Source organism: Balaenoptera borealis (genome assembly GCF_965194805.1).
Source record: "Balaenoptera borealis genome assembly, chromosome: 10".
Lineage (NCBI taxonomy): Eukaryota > Metazoa > Chordata > Mammalia > Artiodactyla > Balaenopteridae > Balaenoptera > Balaenoptera borealis.
The window spans coordinates 86,723,435-86,747,575 of NC_138874.1; the positions used below are offsets into that span (position 1 = coordinate 86,723,435).

Genomic DNA, 24,141 nt, shown 5'->3' on the forward strand with positions numbered 1-24,141 from the left:
GTCCGGAGCACCAGCGTCGGGTGGACTTTGGGCTACATGCTGAACCTGACCAACATGATCCCATCTGAAGAGCCACTGTCCACACCTCTCACCCACTCCACATATGTCTTCCTCATGGTCCTCTTCTCCCTGATCCTGGTCATAGCGGTCATAATAGGCATATTTATCTTTCACAAGCCTTCGTATTTCTGGAAAGACATGGTATAGCAGGAACAGCTGAAATCTGCTGGCTGGAGTGAGAAGAAAACTTGCCCAGGGAGCACTTTCCTCCACAGTGGTGTACAAGGCCAGTCTTGACCAGCATGAAGCTTCCTTGGCTTTTGCTGAAGCCTTTCCATGGGAGGTATTTACCACCCACTGCCTCAAGAACTTCCTGGCAGACATTGTCTCTTTTGTGAGTCTCTCCAAACTCCCCCCTTTCTCTTTTGTACTCTGTGCTTGTGTAGGTCTTGAAGACCTGCCTCCTTTCATGATAGTTGCTTTATAAAAGAACAATATTGACTTTATCCAGAAGAACTGAGAGTCCTGAGTCCTGTGCTGGGAAGTTGCCCTGGCTAAAAGAAGAATCTTGGGAACTGATTCAGTTGTGGTCTTACAGACCCTTTCTCTCTCCTGTTTCCCATTTATTAAGAAAGCCATTCAGTGCCTTTGGAGAAGACAGACACATATCCCATGCCCAGCCTGCCCTTTGCATGGGAGAATTTTCTAGTCTAGGCAAATATGTGCTAGGGCGAAAGAGTCTTACAAAGGAATTTATGGGATGTGCAGTTAATCCAGTAGTTAATCCAAGACAAAAGAGGGATGTGGGTAAGTCACATATTCCTGGGTGATGCCAAAATGCTAGAGTGGGACACCCAGACCAGAGATTATTTAAAAAGCTGCTGTACATATACATAGGCATTCAAATATCAGGGCATATTATCTGGTAGGTGTATACATGTCAGGAAGAAAAATACAGTTACAACACAAGGTCAGGAAAGTGCATCCTCCAACACATCTATTGGGGTTTTGTTTTTATTGCAGTAAAATGCATATAACCTAAAATTCACCATTATGACATATACAATTTAGTGGCATTTAGTACATTCACAATGTTGTGCAACTGTCACCAATATCTAATTCCAGAATATTTTCATCACTAAGAAATTATTGGCTGGGGATAAGACCATCCTGTGGTAGGCTTGAACCATCAACCTTTCCATTTAGCCAAGCAGGCTAACCAGTTGCACCACAAAGATGCTCACTGAGTTTTAAAGCCATTCCATATCTTACTGTCCCAGGGTTTAATTTAGTGAAAGAGTTGCATTGGTGCAGAGTGGCATGCCTTTTTTGCCGTCATGGTATTTACACAACAAAATGTGCCAGGAACCACATCTGCAAGTTTTGCTGCCAGTTCTAGGTACTTTTGCTTTAAGCATCTTTGCCATAGACATTTTTGCCACAAACATTTTCACTACAAATAATTGGCTCTAAAGCAATTTTGCCATAAAAGATAAAATAATGGAAAATCAAAGAGGGATAATTAAAAGGACATAATGAAACGAAAAACAAAATTCAAGACTTATTGTGAAATATAAAATATTTGATTACCTTTAAAGTGTGTGTTGATTCATGGCAATACTTTGCACATAACGGATTTTATTTTGTGGGTTGTATCTAAGCACTTGTCTTCCAAGTCTTTCATTCATAGCATTTTACACTTTTCTTTTTTGCTCATTGATTTGTCTTCTCGTTCTGCATTGTACTTTTTCTTTTTTGCTAAAATTTCTTCCTTCGTAAAGAGCGATGTAAGTTTCCAAATACTTAGAGGCATCTTTGTAACTGAGCTTTGTGTTGTGTTTTGAAAGCTTCTACACGGTTGTTGTTTGTTCTTGGCATATTGTCACGTGTCCATTGATAGATGTTCCAAAGTTGTGTGGGAAATGTGGGTTCACCTCTGCACCTTCCAGGACCTTGGCCTCTTTCTCCTCCACTGTAGTGTGTTTCAAAATAAGAAACCAACTTTTGGGACAAATCACTGTCATATGCCAGCTCGATAAAGCCATCAATAATGTCGCCAACTGGAAGAAATGCTAACACATTTCAACCAGTTGAAACCGAACTGTCAAACCAAAAACTGTCAACCAGTTATTTTATCTTTCACAGGGAATTTGCCTTACAGCCAATTAGTTATTCGACAAAAATGTTTGTTGCAGAAGTGCTTGTGGCAGAGATGTCAATGGCAAAGATGCTTATGGTGAAGGTACCTAGAACCCATTTCAACATGTAGTTAATATATGTTATTAATGAGATTTTTGTTTTTTAATATTAAGTTTTTGAAATCTGTTGTATATATTACACTTACAGCACATCCTAATCAGGACTCCATTTCAAGTGCTCAATGGCCACGTGTGACTAGTGGCTACCATATTGAATAGCACATGTCTAAAAGTACATTCAAAGGTAAAAAGACACAGGCAATAACACTTTGTCTTTCTCTTGAGGGGGGGAATTTTCTTTAAACAGCTATAGATGCTATAACATCCTTGCTATTATTTATTATATATGAAGTTTAACGTTATTCTTAACAAGCTTTTAACATCCCAGCTAAGAATTTCACATTACTCCTCAGGTTTTGTTGCCTTTTTTGTGAAGACATAGATGCCTATTATTCAGACCAAGATGCCTGATGAAAGACCTTTGGGAAATTTAATCTGGATTCAAAGATAATACAAGATAATTGGATGCTTATATTCTATGGTCAAAATGTAAATTGAATGTTAAAATAAAGATTAGTCTCTTAATAGCTCACAGAGCGAAGTTTACCACATAATAGTAACGTTACTATTAAAATATATTCTCATTTATTGTCAGTTTGAAAGATGAGCTGAATTTCACTGAAATTGGTCTCATTCCTCTCTGATTCAGAGTCTAATAGTTGCTATCTTGTTAGAACATGACAGTTGCTCATAGTTAGCCTGTACTAGCCAGGTATTTCTTTCAGTTTGTGCTAGTTTTATTATGTTTTAAAATTTCTTATAACCTCAAAATTTCAGTGGCTTACCACAATAAACATTGATTTTTCATGTTCATGGGTCTGCAAGTCAGCTAGTATATCTACTTCCGGTGGTAGGTCTGGTTCAGGCCTGCTCCATATATCTCCCACTCTCCTTGTCTGGTGGCTTCCTGAGCCATGTTCCCATGATGAGTGGTAGGGGCACAAGAAAGGGAGAGAAAATACAGGATGCCTCTTCAGGCCTTGGCCAGGACAGGCCCCTGTCACTTCCATCCACATTCTACTAACCAAAATAAGTCATATGACTAAGCCCAACATTAGGAAGCTGGAGAAACACTGGGAGGAATGGCAGAGTCATGTGGCAAAGGACATGAATAACTAATTCTAACACAGAAAATTCGTGAAACATTGGGCACAATGATTCAATCTACCACAGCGTCTCATTAACTAAAACATAAAGTATGTTTTCTTCAAATCTACTTATCTTGCCAAAGAATATTCTTCTTAAAAAATGTCATTTCTTCTATGACATCATCAATTACAACTTTTTTTCACAGCCTTAATCAGGGTGCTCTGGCGGCTCCTAAATTAGTCTCACATTCTAAAATGATAGATTTCCTGAGAGACCATCTATTTATTTTCCTTATATGTTTAGGACAATGTATAGTTAACTACCCAAGTTTTTATTTGCACAAGAACCTAATACAGCTGAACATAATTGGTTTTATCACAGGTATAATGGATTTTTAATAAAGGGGAAAGGAATGTCTCCAAAAGCCTTCTCTTTCAAAAGTGGCATTTAGGACTGTGCATGTGGTAAAAGCATTGTTGTACTTTTTGCATTTCTCTATTTTAAGTAACTTAATTTCTAAATTTAAATTGATGATATAATGATGGCACCACTCTCATCAGCATCTGAGTTGACTTTTTATTTTTATATCCCTTTTGCATGATGAATAGCAGAGAACATGGATTAGTCAATGAGAAGTGAGATACAGTCACCTAAGAAACAACATCATTTCTTATAATGAAGTTCTAAGAAGAGAGGGGAGGAAAGTCATGTGAGCTAGATAGGGAACAGTATGTATTTAGGATGACTTAAACTGAACTCTACCTTTCCTCCTAACCCTGCTTCTCCTCCTGCATTTTATCATGATTAATGCCACCACTGCCTCAAGTAACCAAGATCAGAATCAACTTTATTGATGTTGAAGTGACAGGGGCCTGTCCTGGCCAAGACCTGCCCATTCTGCCTTTGCAGCATTTTTCATTTTGATTCCCCTTTACAATCTTGTTGTTATCACCCCAGTAGAGATCTGATATCAGGAACAGTGATCTTGTCTCCAAACTATTACTTCCAGATTAATCTTTATAAAAAATGGGCTTAATCACATTGCTCCCCAACTAAGACTGTTGGTGACTTTCTATTGCCTAGGAAATAAGGTCATACTCTCCAACAGACATTCAGGCCCTTTGATCCATGCCTATAAGCTCTCCCAGGCTTACATCCCACTCCAGCCTCTGATGTTCCTTACACTGTAGCCAAGGTAGACTGATTCTTTACCCAGAGCTGTTCAGGTTATTTGCTCAACTTGGAGCACCTTTGCCCCACTCTACGTTTAAGGCTCAGCTCAAATGACCCTTCTTCAGTGAAGTCTTCTCCAAATCTCTAAGTCAGAATAAACTGCTTCTTCCCTGTGCTATCACAGCCCTTTACCTGGGCCTCCATTAGAGCATTCAGACCATTCTATTCGGTATTTGGGTTAAGCTCCTTGGGGACAAGATATGTGACCTATCTCTTTTTGAAAAGTTGGGCTCAGGGGTATTTTAGCAGGAACTGAGGTAACAGTCCTAGTTAATCGCTCTGTCCATTGCCAGATGGGCTGGTCCATACCACTATTTCTGCATCAGTATCCTGATGTATGTTATCTCTTGACATGACCATCCTCTTCCTCCAGCTTTTAAGGACCAGCTCAACTCCTGATTCCTCAATGAAGCCTTCTTTGTTTACCCACATTGAACTTTTCCTTCTGGACCATGCATTTAGTTTCAATATAGCTCACTACATGGGAATTGATTGTACATATTATGAAAGTAGAATTTTAAGGATTAGAATGCACCTTAAAAGGTAATGTTTATCAAAATTTAATGTGTATATGACTCACCCAGGGGTCTTGTTGAGGTAAAAATTACTTAATTTTAATTAATAAAAAATGATTCAGTAGGTCTGGGGTGAGGCTGAGGTGTTCTACATTTCTAACAAGCTGCCAGGTGATGTCACTACAGCTGTGTGGGGACCAAACTTTGGGTATCAAAGATCTAGACTACTTTACCATTCCATGGAGTTCCTTCTAATGGCTCTCAGATAAGTGGCCATCTACCACCTGACTGCCATACTTCATTTGGCAGCCTGTTCCACAGTGGGCCAGCTCAACTGCCACTTACAAAGCTTACTCCCTCTGCTACACAACAATCCCCAAGTGTTTCTTCCTTTGTCAGTTTTCTGTGCCTCAGGAGTTTTCTGTCTGTGCTGCCCTCTGCCTTTGGGGAGCCACTGCCTGGCACTCAAGTGAAGAACTGGTGTGCCTCAGAGGGATTTCTCCCAGCTCTTCACCCTGCCCCTAGCCTTCAGTTACTGCCTCTGTGCTCTTGGTAGAACCCTGTGAGAAAGATCTGGAAGGGGATCCATAATGCAAGCCTACATGCAACTTTTAAAGATTCTTTAAAATTTCTGCTGGTTTCTTATTATTTTTGTCTCTGATAGCTTTCTTTCTTTGCTGTCACTCTACCAAGGATGAAAGAGTTCTGATGGGTTTTAAAATGCTGTGATTTTGTAGTCTAGCCAGCTGGGTAGAAGCTACAATCTCTTGCCATATGCACACAAGAATTATTTGTAAAATGAAAAAAAATAAATCATAAGGAAATTATTTTTTACAAAGTTTACAATCAGAAATGCAATTCATTAGCATATGGAACTAAAAGTACAGCCTCAATAAATTAGATTTCTGATTTTGAAAAAGCAACAATTATATATACTCCACACTGTTAGTTTCCTTATATTTATAAATACTCTTAAATATTTTTTTAAAATGTAGATGGCTCATTTTGTAATAACACAAGTTGCCTTTTGACATACAACTTAAATTTTCTATTATGAAATGATTTTTGGCCGAGTAACAATGAGAAAGGGGCAAAGATAGGTAAATGGTGGGCTGTTTGTAAAGTGAACTACTCAATACCAACTGAAGTTTTTTCTGATGGTAAATCATAATGCTCTCTCTAAAGCTCATCAATATACAGGCATACATATTTATAATCAGTAGCTTAAAAATATGACTTTTTGTGCTATTCCATACCTCTTGGATTTTTACCTCTACATTAGTCAAGTGAACCATCTTTTAGGAATACGCATGAAGATGGAAGTCCCTGTGAAGAATATGGTGTGAATCTGCTCCGTCTCCTGCAGTTAAATCCATTTGAAGGATATATTCTTCGATTATCATCTGGACAGAGAGGTCTAAACAGAAACAAGTTATTTTTAACTTTTTATTATGAGAATTTTCAAACACAAAGTAGAATAATGCAATACACATCCATGTGCCCATTACAGAATTCATCAATTGTCATCATTTTGCTAACCTTGCAGAAACAAGTGTTAATTATAATCAGAGATAAAACAGGATTCAAACTTTGTGGAAAAGAGTAAAATATACTTTTTACCAACAGTCAAATGGTGAAGGTGGGCAGAATCATTGCATGGTGCAACATGGTAAAGTACATAGAGGGTTAAGGTCCTTAATAGAAGGATGCATCTTGCATGAAAGGAGGTGGGACATATTTTATAAGCCCCTCTTCAAGCTGCAGGAAGAATCAGGACCACAGCTACACTTGCCTATTTATTTTTTAGATTATGAAGTTAAAGAGAATAGCAGAATCATTTTGGTGTAGCAGCAAATCAATGGATTACGTTACTTATAGACAGTCTCTTCTAAAATATTCCTTTGACACTGAGAAGCTGAAGAAGGCTAATGAATCACCTATTTTAAATTGTAAGTTTTGCTTTTCATGTACGTTTAAACCTAAAACCTCTCTTTTAATTCGACTGAAATATACCTTTGTGGGATAAGTCTAGCACGTTTTTAATGTAAATATTCAATAGTTTCTATAAAGAACCCTGTTTTTCTCCCTGCTACAGTCCCTTCTTATCCAAATTGCTAATACGCTGTGTTACTTAGGCCTGCCAGTGCTGGGTAAGTTAAAAGGAAGAGGGCAGGAAGAATTCTGTCTTTGCTGTCATCTGGCTTTTCTTCCCCTTCAAAACAAGGTCTCTTTTAATCGATCTAATTTTTTCCTTTAGGTTTTTTCCACTTAAGCGGAATACCTTTGAGCCATTTTTTAAAAAAACATCTTTATTGGAGTATAATTGCTTTACAATGCTGTGTTAGTTTCTGCTGTATAACAAAGTGAATCAGCTATATGTATACATATATCCCCATATCCCCTCGCTCTTGTGTCTCCCTCCCACCCTCCCTATCCCACCCCTCTAATTGGCCACAAAGCACCTAGCTGATCTCCCTGTGCTATGCAGCTGCTTCCCACTAGCTATCTTTTCACATTTGGTAGTGTATATATGTCCATGCCACTCTCTCACTTCGTCCCAGCTTCCCCTTCCCCTTCCCCAGGTCCTCAAGTCCACTCTCTACGTCTGCGTCTTTATTCCTGTCCTGCCCCTAGGTTCATCAGAACCTTTTTTTTTTTTTTTAGATTCCATATATATGTGTTAGCATACGGTATTTGTTTTTCTCTTTGAGACTTACTTCGCTCTGTTTGGCAGACTATAGGTCCGTCCACCTCACTACAAATAACTCAATTTCGTTTCTTTTTATGGCTAATATTCCATTGAATATATGTGCCACATCTTCATTATCCATTCATCTGTCAATGGACATTAGGTTGCTTCCATGTCCTGGCTATTGTAAACAGTGCTGCAGTGAACATTGTGGTGCATGTCTCTTTTTGGATTATGGTTTTCTCAGGGTATATGCCCAGTAGTGGGATTGCTGGGTCATATGATAGTTCTATTTTTAGTTTTTTAAGGAACCTCCATACTGTTCTACATAGTGGCTGTATCCATTTACATTCCCACCAACAGTGCAAGAGGGTTCCCTTTTCTCCACACCCTCTCCAGCATTTATTGTTTGTAGATTTTTTGATGATGGCCATTCTGACTGGTGTGAGGTGATACCTCATTGCAGTTTTGATTTGCATTTCTCTAATGATTAGTGATGTTGAGCATACTTTCATGTGTTTGTTGGCAATCTGTGTATCTTCTTTGGAGAAATATCTATTTAGGTCTTCTGCCCACTTTTATTTTTTTTAACATCTTTATTGGAGTATAATTGCTTTACAGTGGTTAGTTTCTGCTTTATAACAAAGTGAATTAGTTATACATATGCATATATCCCCATATCTCCTCCCTCTTGCATCTCCCTCCCACCCTCCCTATCCCACCCCTCTAGGTGGTCACAAAGCACCGAGCTGATCTCCCTGTGCTATGCGGCTGCTTCCCACTAGCTATCTGTTTTACATTTGGTAGTGTATATATGTCCATGCCACTCTCTGACTTCATCCCAACTTACCCTTCCCCCTCCTCAGGTCCTCAAGTCCATTCTCTACGTCCGCGTCTTTATTCCTGTCCTGCCCCTAGGTTCTTCGAACCTTTTTTTTTTCAGATTCCGTGTAAATGTGTTAGCATACGGTATTTGTTTTTCTCTTTCTGATTTACTTTGCTCTGTGTGACAGACTCTAGGTCCATCCACCTCACTACAAATAACTCAATTTCGTTTCTTCTTATAGATGAGTAATGTTTCATTGTATATATGTGCCACATCTTCTTTTGCCCACTTTTAGATTGGGTTGTGTGTTTTTTAGATATGGAGCTGCATGAACTGCTTGTATATTTTGGAGATTAATCCTTTGTCAGTTGCTTCATTTGTAAATATTTTCTCCCATTCTGAGGGTTGTCTTCTTGTCTTATTTATGGTTTCCTTTGCTGTGCAAAAGCTTTGAAGTTTCATTAGGTCCCATTTATTTATTTTTGTGTTTATTTCCATTTCTCTAGGAGTGGGTCAAAAAGGATCTTGCTGTGATTTATGTCATAGAGTGTTCTGCCTATGTTTTCCTCTAAGAGTTTGATAGTGTCTGGCCTTACATTTAGGTCTTTAATCCATTTTGAGTTTATTTTTGTGTATGGTGTTAGGAAGTGTTCTAATTTCATTCTTTTGCATGTAGCTGTCCAGTTTTCCAAGCACCACTTATTGAAGAGGCTGTCTTTTCTCCATTGTATATTCTTGCCTCCTTTATCAAAAATAAGGTGACCATATGTGTGTGGGTTTATCTCTGGCCTTTCTATCCTGTTCCACTGATCTATATTTGTTTTTGTGCCAGTACCATACTGTCTTGATTACTGTAGCTTTGTAGTATAGTCTGAAGTCAGGGAGCCTGATTCCTCCAGTTCCGTTTTTCTTTCTCAAGATTGCTTTGGCTATTTGGGGTCTTTTGTGTTTCCATACAAATTGTGAAATTTTTTGTTCTAGTTCTGTGAAAAATGCCAGTGGTAGTTTGATAGGGATTGCATTGAATCTGTAGATTGCTTTCGGTAGTATAGTCATTTTCAATATATTGATTCTTCCAATCCAAGAACATGGTATATCTCTCCATCTGTTTGTATCATCTTTAATTTCTTTCATCAGTGTATTCTGGTTTTCTGCATACAGGTCTTTTTTCTCCTTAGGTAGGTTTATTCCTAGGTATTTTATTCTTTTTGTTGCAGTGGTAAACGGGAGTGTTTCCTTAATTTCTCTTTCAGATTTTTCATCATTAGTGTATAGGGATGCAAGAGATTTCTGTGCATTAATTTTGTATCCTGCTACTTTACGAAACTCATTGATTAGCTCTAGTACTTTTCTGGTAGAATCTTTAGGATTCTCTATGTATAGTATCATGTCATCTGCAAATAGTGACAGTTTTACTTCTTCTTTTCCAATTTGGGTTCCCTTTATTTCTTTTTCTTCTCTGATTGCTGTGGCTAAAACTTCCAAAACTATGTTGAATAATAGTGGTGAGAGTGGGCAACCTTGTCTTATTCCTGATCTTAGTGGAAATGTTTTCAGTTTTTCACCATTGAGAACGATTATACATTACTTTGAGGGTGCTGATCATTAAGAAGTCATGACTTTTTCCCAGGCCTGTGGGGGAAAATATGCTATAAGTCCTTAGTATTCTAACAATAAGTGAAGGATAAATGCTAAGTTATTAGCAAAATCTCCCGTTATTCAAGTCAGCAGGACACAATTTTGTTGTGATGTCCCCTAAATTGGGACGTGCCACGTTTTAATTTTCCTTCTTTGTATCTGCTAATGAGCACAAAATTCTCTCTTGCAGCTATCAACTTGTAAATTTCCAAACAAAAGTGTGTTGGTAATAAACAGAATATTTTTTTTCCTGAAAGTTGGTGAACAACCCACTTCACAACATCTTTTCATTTAAAGGACTGTTTCATAACCAGATCACTTTTACCACAATTTATATGATATGGGTTAAGGAAATAATCTTAAAAATATGGCTGGTGACATGCTGGATTACTGAACTGACTTCATGTCAGAAGATATAATAAAAACATATATTGATTTTTATATCATTATTCCTAAGATCTATTAATAGATTATAATAGAAAATATTTAATATAAATACATTTGGGCTGTTTCCAATTTTTGACTATTATAAATAAAGCCACTATGAGCATTCATATCAGTTTTTTTGTGTAAACACAAGTTTTCATTTTTCTAGGATAAATGCTCAAGACTGCAACTGCTGGGTCAGATGTTCAATCCATTTTTAGTTTTATAGGGACCTGCATTATTACATAGGAAACTACAGAACTACATATAGGGAACTACATAAACATAAAATACACCAACTTGATACAGAGTTTAAAAGAGGAATAGATAGCATTTAGAATGGCAAAAAGATAACTATTAAAAACACAGGATGAGATATTATCATTGACCACCAAGTCAGAACTTTGCTTTCCAGCAACAAGAACAAAAAGGAAAGTTTCATTAAAAAAAACCCAAAAAACCCCAAACTAAACAACAAAAAACCCTAATATTGTCTAAAAAAAAAAAGACAACCAACTGAATGGGAGAAAATATTTGCAAATGATATGACTGATAAGGGGTTAATATCCAAAATATAAACAGCTCATACAACTCAATATCAAAAAAACAAACAACCTGATTTTAAAAATGGGCAGAACACCTGAATAGGCATTTTTCCAAAGAAGATATACAGATGGCCAACAGGCACATGAAAAGATGCTCAACATCAGTAATCAACAGAGAAATGCAAATCAAAACCACAATGAGATATCACCTCACACCTGTCAGAATGGTCATCATCAAAAAGACCACAGATAACAAGTGTTGGTGAGAATGTGAAGAAAAGGGAACCCTAGTACATTGTTCAGAATGTAAATTGGTACAGCCATTATGGAAAACAGTATAGAAGTTCCTCAAAAAACTAAAAATAGAACTACCATATGATCCAGCAATTCCACTCCTGAGTATATATCCAAAGAAAACAAAAACACTAAATTTCAAAAGATATATGCACCCCATATTTGTGGTGACAAAAGTTTTTAGAGAAGATTTGATTATCAATAGAAGGATGGTGGAATAAACTAATGTATAGTTTTGGACAATTATATAACTTTTACCAGGAATGAGTTCAGTCTTTTATCTATTGACCTGATGGAATGTCTATAATATACTATTAAGGAACAGTATTCATTGAAGGGTAATATGTACTGTTTGAGATCCTATTTTTATTTTTTATTTTAAAATTTTTAAAATTTTTATTTTTGACTGGGCTGTGGCTCATGGGATCTTAGTTCCCCAACCAGAGATTGAACCCAGGCCACGGAAGTGAAAGTGCCGAGTCCTAACCACTGGACTGCCAGGGAGTTCCCGGAGATCCCATTTTTATAAAACAACAAAAAAAAATGGTAGACACCACAAAAAAGATACATGCACCCTGATGTTCAGTATTATTTATAGCAGCCAAGATATGGAAGCAACCTAAGTGTCCATGAGCAGATGAATAGATAAAGAAGGTATGGTATATATACAATGGAATATTACTCAGCCATAAAAAAGGATAAAATTTTGCCATTTGCAACAATATGGATGGACATGGAGGGTATTATGCTTAGTGTGAAATAAGTCAGAAAGAGAAAGATAAATACTGTAATACTGTATATCACTTATATTTGGAATCTAAAAAATACAACAAACAAATGAATATAATAAAATAGAAACAGACTTATAGAGAACAAACTAGTGGTTACTAGTGGGGAGAGGGAAGGGAGGAGAGGAAAGATAGGGATAAGAGATTAAGAGGTACAAACACAAGCTACTATGTATAAAATAAATGAACTACGAGGATATATTGGATAGCACAGGGAATTTAGTCAATATTTTATAATAACTTTAAATGGAGTATAATCTATAAAAATTTTGAATCACTACGTTGTACACCTGAAACTAATATAATATTGTAAATCAACTATTCTTCAATAAAAAGAAAGCTTCTGGCACCAACTTCTAAGAAAGATTTTCACAAGGATTTTATTCATAAGGAACATAATAGTTGTTTTGAATCATGAAGATAAACAAATGCTTCCTTAAAATGGGAGCACAGCGACTATGTGAGGGAAGGAGACTGTGTCAAGGCAGATTTGAAACGCCACTGTAAGCTGAAGAGCTCTGCACACCCCCTCATGTATTTTAGGCATATCCTGTGGTGCTAGCTAATGCCTAACGCAATGCCTGGAACTGCTCAAGAATTCCTCCTCCAGAACTGCTAAGGTGGCAAAATGTTTCATGTTTTGAGGTGAGAACTGAGGCTGAAAGAAAAACAAAATTGAAAAACAGCCTATTAATGTCTGTTCTAACTTGTATTAAATCAGTTCACAGTAGATAATTTCAATTCGTTGGAAATAATTACATAATATTTTAGTTTAAAAAACAAAACAAAATACAAATATCAAATATTCCTCATGTTTTAAAATACTATTGTGTATTCTGAAATTAAGTTATGAGAAAAATGCCAATAGAGAAGAGTGCAGAAACATTTTTTAGTAAAGATAGAAAAACAAGGTTTCAAGATAGTTTTAAAATTGTCTTCATCAGTTTATAAAGATATATATACATAGAAGGATTTCTAGTACCGTTTGACAGATAGCCTTAATTCAGTTGCAGATATATTGGTAGAATAAATACAAATTATTACTTTAAATCATAGCATTTTAGATTTTGAAGGGATCATAGCAATTACCTAGTTCAATATTTGCCAGATAGTTTGGAGAACATTAGTATCCCATGTCTTGTTAATGCTTGTTCTGTGGGGAAAACAAAGAGTTCTGTGCTCAAGTAAGTTGGGGAAATGTGGGGTTAAATAAAATTTAATAAAATTTTTAAAATTTAATTTATTGAAGTACCATTGATTTACAATGTGTTACTTTCTGCTGTATAGCAAAGTGATTCAGTTATACATACATGCATACATACATATATTCTTTTTCATACTCTTTCCCATTATGGTTTATTACACAAAACTGAATATAGTTACCTGTACTTTACAGTAGAACCTTGTTGTTTATCCATTCTACATATAATAGTTTGCATCTGCTAATCCCAAACTCCCAATCCATCCCTCCCCGACCCCGCTCCCCCTTGGCAACCACAAGTCTGTTCTCTATGTCTGTGAGGCTGTTTCTTTTTCGTAAATAAGTTCATTTGTGACATATTTTAGATTACACATATAAAAATTTAATAAATTCTTTTTTTTTTCTCTTTTGGCTGCGTTGGGTCTTCGTTGCTGCATGCGGACTTTCTCTAGTTGCAGCGAGTGGGGGCTGCTCTTCGTTGTGGTGCGTGGGCTTCTCATTGCAGTGGCTTCTCTTGTTGCGGAGCACGGGCTCTAGGCACGTGGGCTTCAGTAGTTGCAGCACATGGGCTCAGTAGTTGAGGCGCATGGGCTCTAGGGTGCACGGGCTGAGTAGTTGTGGCTTGCAGGCTCTAGAGCGCAGGCTCAGTAGTTGTGGCCCACAGGCTTAGTTGTTCTGCGGCATGTGAGATCTTCCCGGACCTGGGATCAAACCTGTGTCCCCTGCATTGGCAGGCAGATTCTTAACCACTGCGCCACCAGGGAAGTCCCTAATAAACTCTTTACTTCAGGAATTCTAAGGGTTTTTCATAAGCTAATGTTCATGGTGATAGCAGTTTGCGTTTCCAAAACTTATTTGACTTAAACACTTTTTATTCCTGTAAAACTAATAATATCTCATGAAATAACTAGTTTTCCTATATCCTTATGATACATCTTAAGAAAAGCGAACTGATCTGGTCCAGTTGCTTTATGTTACAAATTAAACAACGGTGGCCTGAAAAGGTTATGTCACTTGCTCTAGATTATGTACAGTTTCTAAGTGGCAGAGATAAGGTTTGAATGCACATTTCCTGATTCTCAGTCCCATGGGTTTTTTCCTCTATTTACCATTATCAAAGAATATGTTTCATAACTTTCTTAAAATATTAATATAAAATCATGTCTTTTTTTAATTTTTTGGCTGCGTTGGGTCTTCATTGCTGCACATGGGCTTTCTCTAGTTGCGACGAGCGGGGGCTACTCTTTGTTGCGGCACGTGGGCTTCTCATTGCGGTGGCTTCTCTTGTTGTGGAGCATGGGCTCTAGGCGTGTGAGTCTCAGTAGTTGCAGCATGTGGGCTCAGTAGTTGCGGCACGCGGGCCCTAGAGCATGCGGGCTTCAGTAGTTGCGGCGCATGGGCTCAGTAGTTGCAATGCGCAGGAATCATGTCTCTTTTACCCAGGAAAGTCTTCATTTGAGGGCTAATCCATGGATTCTTCCATAGAATTGGAAGGGAGATTTGCTGCTTCGTCAGAATCCCAGATATCCATTCCAAGATTACTAGAGGAAAGTATCAATTAAAATTTTTAAAATTCAATCAGAAACAGGGTCATAGGCTTTTAGACATGGAAGCTGACCACAAAGTAAGAAAAAAAAAAAAAGCAAATGGGCTCATCATTTGCATCTTGGAAAAATCTACAGATATTTTGCCATTTTGCCTTAGTGGAAAGAATAAAGCTTAAAAACCATGAAGTAAAGGTCATCAGCCAAGCAAAATTTTAGAGAGGATTTTCAACTGTTAAGATATAAACATTATTTTCTGTGGCCAAGAGATCATCAAAATTAAGGGCTTAAGGAATAGGCACTATGAAGAAAGGGTAACAGAAGAGATAAAGGTGGAGTGGGAATAAGGTCAGGGGTTCTAAAGTACTGGACATCAGACTTCCCTACCTCCACCCTTCCATATACCTTCTCTGAGTACCCACTCCTTCACTGTCTGAAATTACCTTATTTGTTGAATATCTTTCTCCAGCACTATCCATCTATTCATTGATTTGTCCATTCAGCAAATATTTATTAGGTGCCCCAAATGTGCCAAGAACTGTTCACTTAGAGATATAGTAATGACCAAACGAGGCTAAGTCCCTGTTCTCAAAAGAGAGACAGACTATAAACAAGTAAATAAAAAATATCATTTCTGAAAGTAATCATTGCTTTGTAGGAAATCCAAGATAATGCAATAGGCAGTGACTGGGGGAGAAGGACAATATTAAATAAGACAGTCAGGGAAAGTTGACTCTAAGGTAGTGACATTTAAACTGAGAAGTCAGCCATGCAAAGACAGAACATTCCAGGTAATGGGAACAGCAGTGCAAAATCCCTTCATGTAAGGCCTTGCAAGTCCACACAAAGCCAAGCTTCATGAGGGAAGGGACCTGGTCCGTCTTGCCCAATACTGATTTCTCAGAGCCAAGCAGAGTTCCAGGACAGTAGGTACTCCATAAATACTTGTAGAATGGAAAGGAATGGATAGTTTGTCCTGTATCATAGCACTTACTCTATTATATTTGCTGGTTTACTTACCTGTCTCCTTGAGGGCAAGGGCTCTTCCCAACCTCTGTAGCCATGTTTAGTACTATGTCTGGCATATGGAGGTGCTTAACAGAATTGCTAAGCAGCATATAAGAGATGTTGAATGAATACTGTATCTTTATTAGAGAAGATAAAATTAAATGGAAGGTATTCTTTAGGAATGCCTACTGAAAATATGCTAAAAGACACTTAAGATTTTTGTATTGTTCCAATGTTGCTTAGTTTCTTTTTTTTTTCTTTTTGGCCACACCACGCGGCTTGCGGGATCTTAGTTCCCTGACCAGGGATTGAACCTGGGCCCCCCACAGGGGAAGGGCGGAGTCCTAACCACTGGACCGCCAGGGAATTCCCTGTTGTTTATTTCAAAAAGTAGAAAACTGACATCTGTTCATATTATCAAGGCAGTTTTCTCAGGGATAAAGGCCAGAGAAGAAGATGGGAAGAATTATATCTTAGTGTTTATAAATAGCAATCACTACCTTAATAGAACATTAATGTTAATATGAGTTCAAAAAGTGACTTTTCTAAATTCTAGTAAAGGTTGCTAGTGTTGATTTTTCTGGTACATATGCCACCTGTTGGGAAGAACATTTCCTCAGGTAAGTACTATAAAAAGCACAAGCAAAAGGTCTCAAAGGGAAGAGAGATACCAGAGAGAGATTTAATTAAGCAGTTCTTATAAGAAATAAGAAATGAGTTAACCAGTTAGGTTTCCTTGCAGAATACCTGAATAAATACTGGGAAGGAAATTTCTAACTCTCAGGCAAAATTCAGTTTCTGGTTTAATTTTATTTAGCCTATTAAACACTAAAAGACTATTAATGCTTTAGTGCATTATAGAATAAAACAGATGTGGTCTCTAAAAACAAATATAAAACAGTCATTCTTTTTATGAGCTACTATATAAACTTTACCAAATACTTATGATTTGAAAAGAAAATGTGATTTTAAAAAAATGAAGTATAGGAATAAAAGCAGAAAGCCAAAGACAGAGTCTTATCAAACATCTGCAGTGAGAAGGAAGAGAGAACTACCAGAAAATTGAGACAAACGAATAAAACTGTGTCCAAAATTAAAAAATTAAAGTATACATAGAGAGTGGTTAATGATCCCAGATGCCACAAGAAAAGCTGCAGGATTTGACTGGATTGTTGGTGATCTCTGGTGATCTCTTTCAACGGTCAAAGCAAAGTAGACACAGTAGTCCCTGCTTATTTGTGGGGAACACATTCCAAGACCCCAGTGGACGCCTGAAACTGCAGATAGTACCGAACCCTATATATGCTATGTTTTTTCCTATGTCATATATATATATAATTTAATTTATAAATTAGGCACAGTAAGAGATTGACAATAACCAATAATAAAATAGAACAATTACAACCATATACTGTAATAAAAGTTATGTGAATGTGGTTGGTCTCAACTTCAGCTCTGCCGGAAATTTACCAGCGCTTCTTCACTAGCAGACACAGCCTCTCCAGTAATTGTTATATTTTTCAGTCCAAAACTATTCCTGAATCTGTGTAACCATCCCTTACTTGCAGTAAATGGCTTGGTGTCACTCGTTTAATGCATTCTCTTGCTGAAGTCTTTGTACAGGCTCCATGCTTCCTGGTACATGTTACCGTCAGTCAGAACACGTTTTCTGTTCATGTCATCCACCCACAAATGTAATGTCTTTTCCATCTTGGCTAAGCACTTATCACCCACTGTGGCCATTAACTTTTACAATTTGAGGTGTGACAGCAAAACAAGCACACATTTCTTTAGCTTTCTTCACAATTTCAGGGATAGAAGATTCATTTTCACTGTAGATCTTAGCAACCGCAGCATATGATTTTTCCCTTTCCTTATTAAGACCAACACTTTCACTTTTTCACATAAAGGAAGCACTTTATAGCTTCTCTTGGCATATTCGATTTGCCAGCATCACTACTCTTGTGCTTTGGGGCCATTATTAAGTAAAATAAGCGTTATTTGAATGCAAGTACTGTAATACCACAACAGTTGAACTGATAACCGAGACAGCTACAAAGTGACTAACAGGTGGGATGTGCTGGATAAAGGGATGATTCACGTCCTGCACAGGATGGAGAGGAACGTGATTTCATCACACTACTCAGAATGGCAGGACGCAAATTAAAACTTATGAATTGTTTATTTCTGGAACTTTCCATTTAATATTTTCAAACTGCGGTTGACCAGAGGTAACTGAAATCACGTAAAGTGAAACTGCAGGTAAGGGGAGACTACTGTATATTTAAGAAGAGAATAGGAAGGTAAAGAAATGGAGGCAGTGATCACAGACAAGGTGTGTTTTTTTCATTGAAGTATAGTTGATTGACAATAGTGTGTTAGTTTCAGGTGTACAGCATAGTGATTCAGTATTTTTGCAGGTTATACTCCGTTATAGGTTATTACAAGATAATAGGTATAATTCCCTGTGCTATACAGCATATCCTTGTTGCTTATCTATTTTATAGTTTGTATCCATTAATCTCATACCCCTAATTTGTCCTTTCCTCTGTTCCTCTCCTCTTGGTAACCACAAGTTTGTTTTCTGTATCTGTGAGTCTGTTTCTGTTTTGCACATACATTCATTTGTATTATTTTTTAGATGCCACATATAAGTAATATCATGGAGTATTTGTCTTTCTCTGTCTGACTTATTTCACTAAACATGATATTCTCTAGGTCCATCTACGTTGCTGCAAATGGCAGTATTTCATTCTTTTTATGGCTGAGTAATAATCCATTGTATATATATGTACCACATCTTCTTAATCCAGTCGTCTGTTGATGGGCACTTGGGTTGTTACCGAGAAGGTGTTTTTTAAAACTTGATAATGGATCAAGAGAATGGAATGGTAGTTTGTACAAGATAGTTGAATCCAACAAACACTTAAACATTTTTTTTTAATCTTGTATACTTGAGGTATACAACTTGATGATTTGATGTATACATTGTGAGATAATCACTACAATTATGTTAATTAACATATCAATCATCTCAACTAGTTAGCTTGTGTGTGTGTGTGTGTGTGTGTCTCGTCGGAACACTTGGGATTTACCCTCTTAGCAAATTTCAAGTATACAGTACAGTATTGTTACCTATAGTCACCATGCTATATATTAAATCTCCAGAATTTATTCATCTGGCATAAATGAAACTTGTGTATCCCTTGACTGAAAACACCCTACTTCCCCCAATCTTCCCCCTCCCAGCCCCTGGTAACCACCATTCTACTTTCTGCTTTTATGAGTTTGACTATTTTAGATTGCACATATACATGAGATCATATAGTATTTGTCTTTCTGTGTTTGTTTTATTTCACTTACCACAATGTCCTTCACATCCACCCACGCTGTCACAAATGTTAGATTCTTTTTTGTTTTTTAAGACTGAATAATATTCTATTGTATGTATGTATCACATCTTCTTTATCCATTAATCTGTTGATGGACAGTTAGGTTGTTTCCATATCTGGACTGTTGGGAATATGCTGTAGTGAAAATAGAAGTGCAGGTATCTCTCTGAGATCCTGATTTCAATTCCTTTGGATAATGCTATATACAGAAGAGATGAGACTCGGTTATTACCCAACTTGGTTTTTCAGTGATTGAAAATGTGATATATAGAGTTGAACTCAGTACTTGAAATGTGGCAGAAGTATATAGTAAGCCTACTATTTCCTATGATCCCAATATGAAACTTTAAATGTCAACCTTTAAAGTATATTCGCTTTTTAATCAGCTGCATCATACTACATCAAGTAAAATTCCCTGCCCTGCTGTTTTTCATATGAATGACTAGAACAGGCCTCCACATCTTGTCAGTGCAATCTTTAAAAAATCAACAGTTTTAGGACTGTATTATTTTCTCAGTAAATTCCATCTTATTGGTTTTAGCTCAACATTTTGGCCTATCAATTTCAATTCTGAATCCTAAACTTGTTATTATAGCAATTCCCAAATGTGGCCTATTGGCAGCAGAATCACTTTGAGTGCATAAAAAACATAAAAATTCCTGGGTCCCTCTTCAGAGATTCTGATTCCCCAGGTGTAACATGAGACAAGGAAGTCTACATTTAACAAGCCCTTAAGTAATCCCCAAACAGCGATATTTGCAAATCACTGTTCTCTCATATCCATTAATCAAAAAAGTTGAAAACAAGTACTCAAACAAATACATATACATGCATGTTCACAGCACCACTATTCACAGTAGCAAAAAGGTGGAAACAACCCAAATGTCCATAGACAGATGAATAGATAAACAAACTGTGGTATATACATACAATAGAACATTATTCAGCCATAAAAAGAAATGAAGTACTAATTTATGCTATATGTGGATGAACCTTGAAAGCATTATGCTAAGTCAGAGAAGCCAGACACAAAAGATCATATATTGTATGATGCCATTTATATGAATTATCAAGAATAGGTAAATCCATAGAGACAGAACACAGATTGATAGTCGCCAGGGATTGAGGAAACGGGTCATGGGGAGCAGATGGTTAGTGGATGTGGAGTGATGAAATGTTTCTTCACTTGATAGAGGTGGTGGTCGTACAACTTTGTGAGTGCACTGAATGCCACTCAATTGTTCACTTTAAAATGGTTAATTTTATCTTATAGGAATCTCACCTCAAAAAAAGATGTGAACCAGGTGTTTAAGACATCTAGAAGGCTTAAATAGGTACTAGGATAGTGAAATGGGAAAAGTGATGGTACAGCATATTCTTCAAGTTATGATAAGACAAAGTGCAAATTCGTTTTGTCTTAGCCCTGAGGAAGGAAATAAAATTAACCCATAGCAGATGGGAACTGTATAGAACAGGGGGTGGGAAACTCAGCGATATGTTTTTGTAAATGAAGTTTTACTCGAACACGGCCTTGCCCATTTGTTTATGTTGTCTATGGCTGCTTTCAGGCTACAATAGCAGACTTCAGTAGTTGTGACAGAGGCTATATGGCCTGCAAGCCTAAAATATTTACTATCCGGCCCTTTAAGAAACAGTTTGCTAACCCTGTATAGAATATCCTGTCTTTAGGGCCAAACTAGGTTCACACTGAAAGACTCAAATGGAAAAGGCAAGAAAAATGCTAGCCCATAGTTATGGTGCCCTATGTGAAGAGTTTCTGGAGTATTCAAAGCTTAACCTGAAGAAGTGGACATGATTAGGAGTTTGGGAACCTAATGAGAAGAACATCAAGTGAACACTAAGACCCATAACAGGGAGGTATTTAGCTGTAACCTGGCTGGCTATAAAAATCTATACTAAAGCTTTGGAAGAAAGCTTTTACTTTCTTCAAATCTAAAACTCTCAATAAACACAATCCTTTGGGAGGTAATAGGTAGGGCTCCTGTGGGCTAGCTGAACTCTTGGATAGTTAAAATGTAGAAGTTGAAGTAGAAATACCTTTTTTTATGAGTGATAAATCAAATCATAACGAGAATATATTTTAAAAGAATTAGCAATTAGCTTAAAGGGAAGCAGGACACTTTCATACTTTGCTTTCATCTCCATTCACTGCTAGAGTTCAAAGAATAGCTTAAAATAATAAAAAAATCTACACTTTCCCCTTTAAAGTTTTTTCATAAGAAATTTTTTCTTTAGACTCTGAATTTAGTTAAAGTCTCTGAAAGCAAGAATATAAGTGAATAATGTCTGCTTTCCCTATTTGACATATGAATTTCAAGAGTTTTCTAAAGCATGGTCAGATCAAAGAACTTTCAGGAAAAGGGTAAAGGTGGCCATAAATTTTCTCCAATAAAATCTCTCTACGCCCAATGCCTTTCCCCCTATACGGATGTGAACAGTTACAGTGCTGGGTCAAGTAGAGGAACAGAACTAGTAGAAAGGGACTTGGGTCCTCATTTCAATTTTGGAGCTTATAAACAGTCTTTCCAAAAGTAACTTTCTCTTGAGTTGGTTCAGCGTGGGCACTACTTTACACCTATGACGTGGAGGATGCGCAAGGACAAGAAAATCTCCTATGTTTTTGTCCAGCCAATAGTCTCTGGATAAATTTACATTATCCCAGGACCTTAAGAGCCAAGGCTCTGAGGAAGTAAGTCATGGTTAATTGGTAATTTGTATAAGATGGCAATGCTGCTTAGTTTCAGTATTTGCAGGTATTCTGCAAAGACCTTTAAAGCATGGAATAGCACAGATATTGTATTACTGCTTAAATTCTGCAAGGATTAGAGTCAGAGTATCACTCACATTTGTCATATGGTCATAGTGATAAGCAAATAGACCCTACAGCTTCCTGTAGGTGTTATCATATTTATCCTCTTTCCATTTATTGCCAAATTTCTCTAACAAGTGGTCTATAACTGTTCATTTTCTTGCCTTTGCATTTTCTCTTCACTCATTTTTCTTTCATCTGTCCAGTTTAACAAACAGCAGCACCAGAGAAGCGTTAAATAATTTAAATTTACAGTCAAACTAACATAGTTTGGTTATGATACTCATCAGCTCAGGAGGAGGAGCTGTTGAAAACTACCCTAGATTGGGAATTACTGTAATAGCAGAATAGAAAGTTAAGGAAATGAATGAATCTAGGGTCCTGCTAAGGACACTGAAGATGGCTGACAGTAGGGTCCAAGCTGGGTACGGTCACAAGTGACACCTAATATGCACATGGCTTGCTCCCTCTCTCCCTTCAGGTCTTTAACCATACGTCATCTTCTTAGAGAGGCTTTCCATGACGATCCCTTTAATTCTAAACCTTTACCCCATCACCCTGACATTTTCTATTCCTTTTCCCACATTTACTTTCTTCCACAGCACTTATCACCATTTCACAAGCTATATATTGTACTTATTTAAGTTGTTTATTGTTTGTCTCCCACTAGAATGTAAGCTCTGTAAAGGAAGGGGTGTTAGTCTATTCTGTTCACTGTTGTATCAGCAACACCCAGAACGGTGCCTAGAATATTACATTCAATAAATATTTGTTGAATTATTGAATTTCAATCTCAAAGTGAATAAACAAGTTGTATCCTGGCCCATATTTTAAAACGTATGTCCAAGTAACTTGCTTGATGCAGTTTTTAAATAAAGTGGGCACAGGCTTTCCTGCCAAAGAAAAATATGCTCCTCTCTGATGATACATAGTATCATGAAACAATACAGACCTCAAGAAGCATCTTTTACCTATTTGCTTCTAAAATAAATGGCTTGGGACTTCCCTGGTGGCTCAGTGGTTAAGAATCCGCCTGCCAATGCAGGGGACACAGGTTTGGGCCCTGGTCCGGGAAGATCCCACATGCTGCGGAGCAACTAAGCCCGTGTGCCACAACTATTGAGCCTGTGCTCTGCCCGTGAGCCATAACTACTGAGCCTGTGTGCCACAACTACTGAAGCCCACGTGCCTAGAGCCCATGCTCCGCAATGAGAAGCCACCGCAATGAGAAGCCCGCGCACCACAACGAAGAGTAGCTCCCATTCACCGCAACTAGAGAAAAGCCCACACGCAGCAACATAGACCCAAAGCAGCCAAAAATAAATAAATAAGTAAATAAATTTATTTTTAAAAATAATAAATAAAAATAAAATAAATGGCTTAATACCTACTATGCTGCTAGTCCTAAAAGGCAATCTCAAAATATTACAATAGATTATGATCAATAGCTCCATCAAGGAAGTCAAATCATTCACTTACTTAGGGGTACATTTTTCAGTTTACTCAATTGGCAGTCCAGGAGTTCGAGTTTGTCAATTTATATGGTCTAGCACGTTGGTTCCCAATCCTCAGCAGCTTTGAAAAATGAAGTTCCTGACACCCCTCCCCATCATATTAAGTCTGTTAAATCAGCATCTCATATGGTAGGTCCCAGGAATCTGTCTTTTTAAAACATTCTCCAGCTGATTCTGCTATATTGCCAAGTTCAGAAATTATCATTCTAGAAGAGGCATTCCAAGGCTCCTCCTATGGTAAAGATGACTGACTGATAATACCTATATACTTAAAGCTTTTCCAGTTCAAAATAATTTCTTCCATGCCCTATGGTGCCAAATTTAGGAGATAACAAAGTCTGAATTTTTTGA

At 37.3% G+C, this 24,141-nt stretch overlaps 1 protein-coding gene across 7 annotated transcripts in view; it reads left to right on the plus strand.

Moving 5' to 3' along the window:
- The window catches only part of ENTPD1 (ectonucleoside triphosphate diphosphohydrolase 1), a 153,395-nt gene that overhangs the window by 120,073 nt on the left and 9,181 nt on the right, over positions 1-24,141 (plus strand). For 6 of the 7 annotated variants that reach the window (XM_082406534.1, XM_082406536.1, XM_082406532.1 and 3 more), the window contains one exon: positions 1-24,141. This exon is cut by the window's right edge and continues 9,181 nt beyond it. In XM_082406534.1, coding sequence (XP_082262660.1) covers positions 1-207 — 207 coding nt within the window. In that variant the 3' untranslated portion in view covers positions 208-24,141. The other variant, XR_014248806.1, reaches the window with a different exon arrangement.